Raw genomic sequence first — 13,855 nt, 5'->3', positions numbered from 1 at the left:
AAAAATAAGAAATTGCCTCTAATTTTCATGTACAAATAATGGAATGTATAAACTTGGTCAGGTAAAAATAAGAACAGAATAAAAACGCGTAATGGTATGTTCCTTCTTGAAACTTCGGAGAAACTACAGATTCGTTGTTCCTTCCGATGCTAATTTCCCCAACGAAGGAAAAGAATGCATTTATATATGGGTAAAAGGTTTTCCCATTTTTTCCGTACAAAATTATATAATCTTGATTCGCTAAAAAGCAACGTTGTAATGAATAAAGAGTGATCTGATTTATTCTGGGTTCTGTACTTCCTCGCCGCGCGTTTGCACTTTTTTTTATCGGGGGTAATTGGGGAGGAGGATATTATATGTGTCATTGGAAAACAGAAGCCTTATGTTACATAGCTGTTACGCGGGGTTGGAATATTCTTCACGTAAGTACAAATATATGTACATTTCTGTGGTACTCTTTTTTTTTCTTTGATCCCCTTGGGTGTGTCCCTAAGTTTATGCGAATAAATTTAAAAAGGAACAATAAAAAGGCGCGTTCTGGAATTCCCCCCTATTTTAATCCCCAAACAGAATAACGCCTAATAGCAGAACATAGGAAAAAGAGGAAAAAAGGAAAAAAAAAAAAAAAAAAAAAAAGTCCAACAAAATTGGCCTAACGTGCGTTCTACAGCAAACACATGAATGTCGCAGGTAGACATCTTTGTCCATTTTTTTATCAAACAGTACAAAATTCACCTTTTTATTATGCTGCGTAATTTTTAACTCCATTAGGTGGTTATCGGAGTTTTATTTCCCCCACCACCTATTGGCCACATTTAAACTCACGTGTTCGCCTGAACGTTAAGGTGTAAAAAAAAAAAAAAAAAAAAAAAAAAAAAAATCCTTGTCTTTAAAAAGTAAAAAATACAGCATATTGCTCTTTCCACTTTTTTTGCTTTCTTAAGAATCCACGACAGCCGTTCAAACCTATTTGCCTTATTCTGTCTGTCATTTTTAAGGAATTAGTAAAGTGAGGGTAGTGCAGACTTTTCATCATCGCGCCCGTGATTCTGTAATTGCGTCTTCCCCCCCCTTTTTTTTTTTTTTTTTTTTCTGTGCACAGAAGTTGTTTTTTTTTTTTTTTTTTTTATGGCTGTTCTAAAATGTAGACATCAAAAGAGGAAATGAAACATATGCGTAAGGGAGGTAAGGGGCACATATAGATGATGACACGAATTGGTAAAGATGCAAAAAAAATTATTAAAATAACAAATGTACCAGTTCATAACATTTTAAATCTACTTGTTTCAGTTTGAAGAAATTAAGTTTTCCCCATCGTCAACAAATATGAGCATAAGAAGGAAAGAAAACGTACTTGTCATCATCTTTAATCAGTATATATAACAGTTGAAAAAAAAAAAAAAAAAAAAAAAAAAGTAACCATTCCTTATGTAACATTAACTATGTACAACTCTTCCTTGCGCCATTAAAAGGAAGATAGTGCCTTCTTTTTTCTACCTCATCGAAATTAAACAAAAAAGACGACTGCACTTTACAAACACAGTCCATGTTTACACAGCTTATGTGTGTCTATATACATGTACATCTGCGGATTGCCTCCCCACCCATGCGTAACATGACTGATGAGCTGACTAGCCAAAATGAACAAGGAAAACACAGAAAAGCTAATCCGCATAATAAGCTTGCTGGATAAAATATCCGAGCGCAATGATGCTAAAAACCCCAAGTATGGTAAACTTAAGAGTTTTTTTTCAAGCGAGCTGTCAAAGACATTCGACACTTTGGACAATCAGAAGTCGGTGTTTCCGTTACACTGCGAAAATGATACGCGCGATTTTAGTACCAACCAAATAATTGACAAAATTAAAAAGACGAAAAGTTTTTTCTACTTCAATAAATCATACTCGAGTGAACGGGACGAATCCTCCTGTGGCGACAGGGCGTGGGTTGAAACGGGGAAGAGGGGGGGTGTTCCTCAAAATGAGACGCAAACTGAGCAACAACCCGAACCGCTAAATGGACTGTTAGGAGGATTGATAAGCGAACCCCCAACAGGCGCACATACGCGAGAGCAGAGGCCCCGTAAGGAAGACTCAACAGAACGAGTAAATAACAAGTGTACACATTTTCCAGATAGCCATGGGGAAGAGAAAAAATGGCCAAGCATAAGAGAGACAACTGGTTGTGTGAAAGGATCAAATCAGGGTGCCAAAACAAACACAACCTTTTCCTTCGAAAGTGAAGGTTTTTCCTCTCCTAAACGATATACCGGTAGTTTCCACTTTAAAAGAAAGTCGCAACATGAACCAAGAAACTACTTCAGTGACACTGAATTATTGGAATATTATAACACGAATAGAAAAAAAAGAAATTTGCTAGAAATTTTGAAGAAACAGCAGGTTAGGAAGTACAAGGACAAGTTGTGTGAGCACTATGTGGACAATCCGCTGTTCATTGCTACATCGAAGAAGTATGGAAATGTTCACGATGATGTTGAGGCAGGTTCGTTTGCATCCGAAAGGGTATGTATGTGTGTCTCTCTCTGCGTGTGCATATGTGGATATAATTGGTAGAGACATGTTTTAAAAATAAAATAAAATAAAATTCTCCTTGCAACATTTTTCCAGATGCATACCTAGATCATAAAGATCTTGGACAATTACTGGAAAAAATTTTAGAACATTTGAACGTCAACCTGAAGGAGGCGATGAATATATACGTGAAGGAGGTAAGTTGATGTGATGCTCTGCACAATAGGCAAGGCATTATATATTCCCTTCCCTCATCACACCACACCGTGCGTATCACATCGTGTGTATCACATCGTGTGCATGGTCCCACTCTACTTCGTCCCCAACGCAGATAAAGAAACTGAACAAGGCGAACGAGACTCTAAGTAGGAAGCTCGAAACTGCCGTTGAGAACAACGACGAACAGGTGAAAGAGACGCGGCAGACAAGTAGAAGGATCTATCCATCGGTGTGGAAACAAACCAAAGGGAAAATACGGTACATGTTGTTCTTTGCTCACTCACTCACTCCCCCCCTCACTGCAGGCCCAAGAAATCAGAGACCTGAACAAGCGGATAAGTAAAATAGGGGAAGAGAAAACAGAGATGAATAAGCGAATCGAGGGTTACGAATTTACAATACACAAGTCAAAGGTTTAAGCGAAAAAAAAAAAGGAAATAACGCGCGCATGAGCAGGTGCACATTTTTTGAGCGCGAGGCAATTTCCTTATAAATGGTTCGACAACATGTACAGTCCCTGCTACACGTATCTCATTTTCCCGCCATTTACCCCCTCCCCAAGAAATTAAAAAATGAGGAACAAAATGACAAGGAAGAAAACGGTGCACTGGACATGGAAATAAAAAATCTCAAGAGGGAATTAAACTTGGCCAATTCATTGAACGACAAAATAAAAGATGAAAAGTTGTATCTCCAGGAAAGAATAAAAAATAAGGAGGATAAACTTAGGAGAGAAAAAGACAAGGTAGGGCAAGCACTTAAAAAAAATAAAGGCTTACAATATGTATCTATGGTCGCTGCATTTTAGTAAAACTATCATATATATATGCACACAAAATGCGTTTGTTATTGCAATATACACCTAAATGGTTACTCCCGCTCACCCATTTAGCTAAAAATAGCCAATGAATTGATCTTAGAAAAGAACGACTTACTCATGAAGCTGCAGACGCCTCCAACGATCGATGCACCGTTCCTAAAGGTAGCATCAGAAAAATGTGCATGTATGAATGCAGCTGTGAGTAAAATGGTTTATGTGCCAAATGAGAGAATCACAGTGGAATACATCCTCCTTTCTGAAAATATACAAAGAAGCTCCACGGTGAATAAAAACACTGAATAAATATTGAGAGGACAAGAAATATGGTTTCCTCTAAATCTCACTTACTATGAACTTTTCAAATGTATAATTCATTTTGTTTCTTTCTTTTCTCTTCTTGCCCCCCCAAATGTAAGAAAACAAAAAAGGGGGGAAGGAGGTTTTCAGTTCTGCACAGACGCAGGAATGAACGAATTAACAGGTGAGTAGGGCCGATTAAAGCTGAAACTGAAAAAGCACAACATAACGCATAACGTGTAGCATGCACAGAAGTAGACATGTGGACTATACATCCCTCTCCAAATAATCTTCGCTCACCGTACAGTTACCGAAGTGATACCATTTTGGATAATTACCAGAGAGTAAAAAGCAAGCTGCTCGAGAGCAACGAGAAATGCTATTTTCTATCCAAAACGAATCTTGAATTATTTAGAGGATTAAAAAAGAAAAGGAAAAAAATTGACACGCTAAATAAACAGATGTCTTACCTTAAATATTTTTTTAAGGAAAGGGAAAAAATGGACCGCTGTAATGAATATCACTTAAAAGTATGCCTTATGCCAAAAGGAGGGAAAAGTAGTTTACCCTCCACACATCGCCAAAAAATACATTTATATATCTCCTTTTTGGGAGTAGACACAACGTCCATCTTGTTGATGCTGTGGATTATCCTTCCGATGTTTTCCTTTTTTGCTACCTTTCCAATTGTGTAACTTCTTTTTTTTTCCTTTTTTTTTTTTTTTTAAAGCAGGAAAACAGTACCCACAAGTGCGATCACATGGAAAGCAATAAAAGTTACGCCCCATGTGCAGAGGAGGAATACAAGTCCACACCAACAAATGAACATAACTCGTCCGCGAAAATGCGCGATCATGAAGAAGGGGGGGAAATTCAATGCCTCGAAAAAAATTATTACAATTTAAATAATGAACACAAAATGTTGAAGAAAAAATACGAACTGCTATACAAGAAGTATGTACGATTGCTTGGGAAAGGGTCCAATAAGAGCAACGAGCTTGCCTTTAAACGACAGAAGGGGGAGGAAAATGTTCCAACGCAAAGTGATGTTATTCACTCGTTTTACATGAAAAGGGGGCAAGACAACTTGGGGAGACCATTCCACCAGGGGAACAATTTAATAAATTACATAAAAGCCAAGGTCATACATCGGAAGAACCTACATGATCGCAAGTTTAGAAACTATACGGGTAAAAAAAAAAAGAAAGAAAAAAAATACATACATACGTGTGTACATACCTGTGTGCTACATTTCTACGTAGCCATAAGTGTGTGTATGTCACCCCTGTGGATCCCACAACTGTCCTATCTTTTTTAAAATCTCAGAACAAGGTAACGACTACAGAGATGTGCAGTTCTACGTGTCCAACGAAATATTAAGGAACATGGATGTGAAGGATATTGTAAACATTCGGTACATTTACTCCTACGCGGAAGGACCAGGTGAGTGCCCCTTGGCATGTGTGAGTCTGTGTATTCGCCTAAGTGTCGGCATTTTTTTACATACGCATAACATTTTTTTTTTTTTTTTTTTTTTTTTTTTTTTTATTTCACGTATCCCGGTTTACTGAACGGGGTTATGGAGGAAGCGACTCATAATGTTTTTTTCCCGGTAACTTTTTTTCCAACCCCCCCTTTTAGTAATTCTTCCTTCCGAAAAGGAAAGCTCACCCAATTATAATATCTGTAAATGCTGAGGTGTGGGTAATTTACCTGCTGTTCATTTCATTTTATGATAAAGAAGGAAAATGTGAAGCCGAAGAGAACCTCTTTTTTTTAAAAACATTTCTGCGCTCTCATTTGCGATTTCATTTTCGGTCTACAGATACAGCACAATTGTAATGAAGGACTACTTTTCCTTTTGAGGGAAACGTCCAAATGCTGTAACTGTATGTGTCCTATATTTCTAGCTTACGCAGATAATGCTACAGATAATAAGTACTTACACTAAATGCGAACATGTAGAAACCTCTTCCCAGGTTAATCTGCTTTTTTTTTTTTTTTTTTTTTTTTTTTTTTTGTCATTATAATTATTACAATTTTTTTTAAATTAAGTGCGTACTGCCTTGCCACATACTTCGTAAAAAGGAAATATATATACAATTAGAGGAAGGGAGGAGGGTTGCAAAAAACGTAATACCGTGACTACTGTGGGGTTAATTGCACAGCTCTTGTTTGCGCTGTATATGTTTTCCGCATTTTTTGCTTCTCTCCTACATTTCTAGGAATAATAATATTCTATAAAATGAGAAGGGGTATTGTGTAAGTTCATATGTACGCATTAGCACGAGCGCATTTGTTACCTATACACCCACACGTTATACAAAGGATAGTAAATCCTAGTGGATTTAACGCGGTGATATTTTGCAAGTTGGTATTTTCCATCTCAGTGCAATAACACGTGCATGTATTTTCGGAGAAGATTTTTTCAGGGAAACGCTATGGTCCATTCACTTCAATGGAGATGCCCGAACTTTATGACGCGCTTTTGCTGGAGGGGCTAAATGTTTAATAGTCAGTGGTTGTTTTTTTTTTTTATTTTATTTATTATTTTATTTTTTTTTTTTTTTGCGGTTGTTGAACGCAATTATTCCTTAGCTTCCTATTTGCCCATTCCGTTGGCTTGTTTATTCTCCCACTCGTTGACCTACTCATCTGTTTCACTCCCGCTTGCTGTGCCCTTGGCAGTTTCACTTTCGTGGGGAAATCTGAACAAACGTTTACCCACCCCTTCCTCCAGAAAAGGGAAAAAAAAAAAAAAAAAAAAAAAAAAAAAAAAAGTACAATACGAAATAGGAGAAACATACCCATGATGAGATAAACGAGGCGGCTGAGGTACCTACGACACAGTAGCCATTTTTCATGTTCGCACAGTACGCGACGATTGACATAGCGGAAAAAAAGCGGCGTAACTTCCATGCGCCTTGGCATATCATACAAAACATCGGTGTAGAGGAAGAGATAGAATCGCGGAACAATGAAGCCATTTCCTAGGAAATTTCCCTTTTTTTTCGCCATTTCCACGCTTTTTCTGATCCTCCTTAAGTATGGCTTTGTTAAGGGACTCTACGAAACGAAGGCGTACCCACTCATTCACCTAATGACAAACAGGAATACATATGTTGGGTCTAGCAATTATATGATTAAGAGCAATTTGATTAATATACTCACCCTTTACAAAGATGTCAAAATTGAAGCAGACAATTCCACCATAGATGATCTACTAGACGTGGATGATGAAACAAAAATTGAAAGGATCGTGGAGGAAAAAATGCAGATCATCAGTAAGCATGTGAGTTCACGACAGCTTCTTAAATATTCTGGAGTTATCTACTTGTACGAAATTGTGCATGGGAACAATTTTTATTTTTTACTGCACTTTATTTTAAGAAATAATAACAATGGCGTTGTGATAGTGGTACCGGAGGGGTTGCATATAGACAGGGAGGAGTACCTTAAAGTTAACAGTGCAGCTTTCAAAACTAGCAGCACCACCGATGGTGGAAGTATTAACCTCATCAGCGATGATCTGCTGGAAAAGCGAATCCTGTTCATCCAAAAGTTCCTTCTAAATTTTAAACTAAATCAACCGGTCTATTTCGTAAAAAACAACAAAGAGGTGGAGCGCATTTACCAAAACTACAAGGGAAAGTTTGGCTTTTTCGACTTAACGAGAAATGTGAGCATCATGCCACTGTCGAAAAATCAATACAGAAACAAAATCAGTGCGAAGAACATCTTTTATTTTCTAAGTAAGGATAATATTCACATAAACTCTGTGTTTAATAAGATCAAGAATAGTGAAACCTTTCTCTTTACTAAAAGGAAAACAATTGTCATTGCAGTTGATTACAACGTATTTAGCATTCTAAGTTCGCACCCATCCCATAGCACTGCGACAAATACCCAGATAATTGCCATGACAGAGTTAATAAAATTATTTTTCTATGTTTACAAGAACGAGGACATCAACTACAACATTCTATTCTTATTCACCAACTACTATTTTGGCATTGATCATTTTTTCGATTCGATGAATATCATATTTAGGGAAAGCATCGAATTCGTTTTAACACTGGAAAGTCTTAATGATATGAATATCTTCTTTCACCAAAGTAAGAAGATACCATCGGAGCATGTGATGCGTTTTTATAATATACTAAAAGGAGTGGTGATGAAAAATCTGCAAAAGGAAATTCAATTGAGAAAAGAAAAAATAAAAACCCATAGCAAACATCTGCCAAGGTTGCATGAATATTTCGAATTAAAAAATATAGATAGCATTACGTTAAGCGCAAAAGAGCTGAACTTAAGCTTTATTCACAAGACACCCTTGATAGAGCAGAAGATAAAACCAAATGACGTGTTAACCCATATCAGAAATATATTCGAGGCGTTGTATGTCTATGTAAAATCGGCCAAGGGGGAAAGCTCAAATGATAAGGATGTGCGCAATGATAATGGTGTGCACAATGATAATGATGTGCTTAAGTACACCAACCAGATGATAGGCACTGAGGAATTTATCCACCTAAATGAAAACCTTAACAAATTTATGAAGTTTTTTGTGTACCAAGAGGAGGTGGAGAAGTTCATTAATCATGTGAAGATGACTGTCGATCCGTTTATCACCGACTCGAATTTTCTCATTATGGATTATAAAATCCCACACGATAAGAAGCAGAAATATTTTTATCAGAAGAGTGCCATCATTACCTTTTCTATGGCCATTTCTTACATTTTTCACTATCTTCATTTTTTGGTAGTCGCCCTCTTCTTAGCACTTGTCTACATTTTTGTGAATTTCCACGTGGTCCCCTCGTTTTACAAAGCGAAGGTTGCGTAGCGGTTGCACCGTTGCACCGCAGCTATGTTGCACGTTCTCTTTTTTGTATAATTCAAACCCTGAACTTAAAATTAAGTCGCTTATCTAGGCACATAGCAGGCACCGTCGATCCGTAGGACCAATGTGCAGGCACGAGTACATAGTTACAACGAAAACTGTGTGAACCATATCACGTTAGTTCATTCAACACAAACACAAGTGAATTTAAAATTTTGCATGGATAAATGCAAAGTGGGGCGGGAAAAGGTAAGAGAAGAGGAGTATCCTCCAGGACAGTTCAAAAAAAAAAAAAAAAAAAAACAAAGAAAAGCAAAGCATAAGCATAGCAAAACGGGACGCAGTGAAAAATAACTGAGTAGGGTGCAAAAATGACGAAACATGGTAAAAACATCAAATAAAAAAAAAAAAAGGCGAATCAAATGTGAAAAATAAAAAAGTTTTGGTTGTATGGTGTACTGAATACCATTGAAATAAAAAGCAAAAATGAGTGGAAATAAAATGTTTTTTATTCAAAAATTATCACTACAAAAAAAAAAAAAAAAAAAAAAAAGAGGATTAAGCTCATTAAAAATAAATAGAACGGACGGAATTATGAAACAACTGGTGATTCATAATCCCTTTGGGGAGAGGGATGCACAGAAATAGAGACTTCCCTTAAAGACAAAATGGTGATAGTCAAAGGAAACATAGTTAAAATGCGACCACGTGTATGCACAAGTGGACATTCATTACAAAACTTGTTCGCGTCCCGCACACTTGTGCATTTGCATATAGGTTGACACTTTCGCCTGGATCCTCATTTGAAACAAATCTACGGATTAAGTTTTTCTTCCCGTCTTTCCACGCCCCACAGGAACATATTATGGGGCGCGTCTCAGAGACACAATCACCCTCTTTTGGAGGTTCATTCAAATTGACTGTGCCCCCAAGCAAATTACTATAAAAATGTTATTTTCATATATGTGCTAATAAATCGCAAATGATATTACTATGTGCGGGAATTAGGTAGCGTTACACTTACTGATCTGAAATATATTTTCTCCGCTATTGGAATCCCTTTGGCAAAGCTACCGACAAAAAATTAACAGAAAGTGGTTGTGTGCACATGGCAAAATCGTAGGTATTTCCCCCCCCCCTATGGGGGGTTTAATATTGCTCTCTTCATTTTAATTTTCTTCTACTAACTTACCCTCTTATTAATTGCCCTGCTCAATGATTCTCCATCCTTCTGTCTTTCCTTCAAGCCCCTCACTGGGAACAGTGGCTCTCCAAATTCATGGGGGAGATTCCCTCCACGCTGACAACGGACATGTTCGAATTTATGGAGCACGTCTGTATCAAGCTATCATTCGAAATGGTGGGGAGTTTATCCTTTCCTTTCAGTTCATTCCTTGCTTTATACGACCGTTCTTCCTTTTTAGCGCTGCTCACGTAGTGCCTAATGCAAATCATTTTTTTTCTCAATGTTTTATAACTGATGTTAAAATTAACAGTGTTGTACTTTTCATGCTTCATTACATCATCTTCATAATTTTGCTTCTTCTGCTTCCCATACTGAGGTTGCTTGCAGATTGCATCATCCTTATTAAGGTTCACATTAATATTCATGCTATTGTCAGTTCTTAGTAATAAATTCTTGGTGCCCATGGAACCGTAGTTATCATTGTTGCAGTTCACCACGTTTCTACTTTGTAGCCTCTTGGAACCACTAAAAGAATTATATCTTAAATTCATATTTGCAATGCTGGAACCTCTCAAAATGTCGTATTTTTTTTGCACCTTGATAATTTCAAATTCTTCATCATTTGTTTCTTTCGTATCGTAGGAACAGAAAAAATGTTTTATGCCATATGCTACATTGATACATTTTATATTAATTTTATTCAAGTCGATAAAAACATTTTTCATTTTCTCTTCATCCTGCGCTGTTGCTAAAGTGCCATTCGTTTTGCATCTCCTTTTCCTCTGCTTTGTTCTTGTTTTGGGTTCTTCTTGCTTATTTTTCCCTCCGCTTTTGTTTTTTCCAATCTTCTTCTCTCCCTTCAAAGGTGCATTAATCGCGGCATCCTTTTTATCTCCATCAGGTTCCAACTTTCCTGTTATGCTGGACGATGATACTTTGCTATTTCTTCTGTCCAGCGTTGTGGTCTCCACAATATCGATGGGGGTGGTAATATCTCCTGATACGTTTTCATGTTTAATACTTTTACTTTTTTCTTGAGAGTCCTCGTTCATTTCGCTCTGCTCTTCCTTTATCGTCTCGTCTTGCGCGCACACTTCGGACTGAATATTCTCCTTCTCTTTCGACTGGGGAGTCGAAGGAAGAGTTGCTTGCGGGCTCATCTTACACTTTTCCTTTGCCCCTCCATGTGTGCCCTCATTTGTACCTCCTTTAGAACTCCCCCAATGCCCCCTTACGGAGCTGGACGCCCTGACCGCGTTCCAATAAGACATTGCCCGCAGTTGCCGAGCCGTCTTGTTATAGTAAAAAGATTTCAAATAATTTTTAACGTTCATCAAAATTTCTTCCTCCCCTTTTAATGTATAAAAAAACTTAAAATATTTTTTAAAATATTTCACCTTAAAAATATTAAAATGCTCGAATCTACAAATGGTATACCTGCCTCTTCTAATCAGCTTGAATATATTTAAAGCACAATAAATATTTAGTGTCGTTACAATGTATTGTTTAACATTTTCGTAATACTTTTCATATTTTTCTTTTACAAAATCCAGTATTTCGGATACAGTTACGCCTTGGTTTAGTATGTCATCTTTTTCTTGTAACCTTTTATGGATGTATTCCATGAAATCATAATGCCCATATGTGCAGGTGGGTGCCATTTCACTTTCTCTGGGGATTGAATTCCTGAAATTCTTTTCACTTCCATGAGTAATACTTCCGCTCCTCTGCTTATAATAACTCTCATGGTTATCCGTTTCTCGCTGATGAATCTGTCCTCTTTCGCTACCATGGCTAGAATTACGCCTTAACCCTTTACCACTACCACCACTCCCTGATCTATGCTTGCCGTAGTAGTAGTAGCTGCAGTGTATGTGGCTGTTACTACTGCGGGGGGTATTATCGTGGTGTTCTGTCACACCAGATTGTAGGCCAATGCCCATGTAGTTATCTTCTGCGGTTCTGTCCACTGAGGAACGTTTGCCCCTGGATGTATTATACCGTTCATTGGGGTGCTCCTTACGGGGTCTCTTTTTCACCTCCGTGTGTAGAGTGTAAATATTATTGTCATTCAGATTAACCCTGAGCATAGCGAACATGGCAATTTTAATTATTTCAAATATGATGTGCTTTTTCATATTTTTCAAAAAAATATATTTTTCCTGCTGATCATTTACAAGCCTAAATTTAACTGTCGACCCCATGTACCTCCATGTGGTTTTTGTTTGATAGGACAGATATTCACATATCCTATCAACCTTTATATTACTATTTCTGAGGGGAATATTTGAATTAAGTAGTTGCATACTTTTATCCATGATAAATTTTTTTTTTCTTTTTTTTTCTTTGGGGCGTACCTCGGGTACGCTGAGAAGTTTATTATCTTCCACCTGTTCATTTTTTTGAACAATGTAGTCTTCACTTTTAACCTTTTCTACGTTTTCCTGTTCGTGCACATTTGATTCTTTGCTTCTCTTTCTAATATATGGTCTCTTAACCCTTTCATCTATATTTGTAGTGTCTACGCTCTTGTTAATTACATTAAGAGCATTTTTGGGTTTCCTTCCTCTCTTTCGGCCCCGTCTTTTCCCCTTCTGCCTATTTAACGATTCATCAACGTATTCGAAATCGTAGCTTCGCGGCTTCCTGTTTTTTCTTAAGTTATGGTGACATATTTTCTTATCTTCATTGCTTATTCCATCGGTGTCGTTCATTGTTTTGTTTTGTTTCACTTTTATTTTGTCATACGGGGATGCGCGGCTGTCTATACGCTACCAGTAGCACCGTCCAAATGTGTTCTGATTTTGATCACTGTACCTTTGCGTAAGTAACTGTGCCGTGTCGGCAGAAATGGCTAAAGCCCTTCACCAGTCGGTAACGACAGATTAAAAGGGGCCTACCGCCGCAAGCTGATGTGCATTAGAACCTATGTCCCTGCACTAGTCAATGCGTCCACAAGGGGGCATTTGCAAATCGTACGCTTATGGAATCTACATAAATGTGGGTCTGTATAGGTCTGCGTAAGCGTGTGCATGTGTCTGTAGCAGAACGAGCTTTACACAACTTCCACTTGCATTCGATCCAAATGCCGAAACATGCATATTATCTCCATACGATTTGTGAAAACGGTTCAAAAAGTTGTCTTGAGAAAATCATTAAAAAGTGTTAATTCAAAGATTTTTATAGGAACCCATCGGCTATGAAGAAGATGGGGCGGGGAAAAAAAAAAAAAAAAAAAAAAAAAAAAAAAAAAAAAACTGAGAAAAGAAATGAAGAAAAGTGTGAACCATGAGTAACAGCAAGAATGGACAAAATCGGAAACTGTTAGACTCACCAGGTGCCATAAACCGTAAACAACTTTTACGATAAAAAGAGAGAGTAGAAACTGTCGGAACAGAATAACAGTGTAGCGCGTGTACGATGTTATAACATTCTGTGTACATAAAAACGTGTGTAGAAAAACATAACAACACGTACATTTATAAACATATGTGCAATTTTCTTGCAAACCGATGGTTAGGGGTGGCTACGTTTATGTATGTGTACCTGTGAGCACTCCTTTTGGCGCTCACAGGTACACACAGATAAACGTACAAACATGTACAGAACATGTGAAAGGTACACACAATGTGTAAAGAAAGAGAAAAGTGCGAACTTGAAAAATATGCACACAATACGCGGTATACAACAGCTTACGTATACACATAGATTATGTACATATTATTTCCATGGGTCCATAAACTTACGCATGTCCGATTTTTTTTTTTTTTTTCTTTCTGTACACGAAATACCCCCCTTTTACTCGCATGCCATTTGCGCATCAAAAATTTTTGTAACATATAGTGAGAATGTCGTACATGAATTTCCCTTAATTTCTGTTTCCTTTTCCGCGAATGGAACTGCCTCAGGAATATTTATGTTCAACAAATGACTTCAAAAAAAAGAAAAAAAAGAAAAAA

General features: G+C 37.3%; 3 protein-coding genes across 3 annotated transcripts; 2 read left to right on the top strand and 1 right to left on the bottom strand.

Annotated features, from left to right (window-relative positions):
- Positions 1-1,640: 1,640 nt before the first annotated feature.
- PKNH_0813200 (conserved Plasmodium protein, unknown function) lies at positions 1,641-5,564 on the top strand (the record flags this gene model as incomplete). The annotated part of the gene is made up of 11 exons (XM_039113976.1): positions 1,641-2,502; positions 2,628-2,728; positions 2,863-2,937; positions 3,056-3,163; positions 3,313-3,495; positions 3,643-3,732; positions 3,987-4,051; positions 4,175-4,397; positions 4,598-5,057; positions 5,194-5,310; positions 5,509-5,564. The coding sequence occupies 11 exons, from the start codon at positions 1,641-1,643 to the stop codon at positions 5,562-5,564; spliced, it is 2,340 nt and encodes a 779-aa protein (XP_038969610.1).
- A 1,280-nt stretch (positions 5,565-6,844) lies between these two features.
- Positions 6,845-8,713, top strand: PKNH_0813100 (conserved Plasmodium protein, unknown function; the record flags this gene model as incomplete). Its single annotated transcript, XM_002258735.1, has 1 exon — positions 6,845-8,713. One exon carries the CDS (start codon positions 6,845-6,847, stop codon positions 8,711-8,713), a length of 1,869 nt encoding a protein of 622 aa, XP_002258771.1.
- A 1,248-nt stretch (positions 8,714-9,961) lies between these two features.
- PKNH_0813000 (conserved Plasmodium protein, unknown function) lies at positions 9,962-12,610 on the bottom strand (the record flags this gene model as incomplete). The annotated part of the gene is made up of 1 exon (XM_002258734.1): positions 9,962-12,610. One exon carries the CDS (start codon positions 12,608-12,610, stop codon positions 9,962-9,964), a length of 2,649 nt encoding a protein of 882 aa, XP_002258770.1.
- Positions 12,611-13,855: the final 1,245 nt, after the last annotated feature.

Source organism: Plasmodium knowlesi (genome assembly GCF_000006355.2).
Source record: "Plasmodium knowlesi strain H genome assembly, chromosome: 8".
NCBI classification, from domain to species: domain Eukaryota; phylum Apicomplexa; class Aconoidasida; order Haemosporida; family Plasmodiidae; genus Plasmodium; species Plasmodium knowlesi.
The sequence above is the reverse complement of the archived record's forward strand: the minus strand, read 5'-3'. Positions and strand labels throughout refer to the sequence as shown.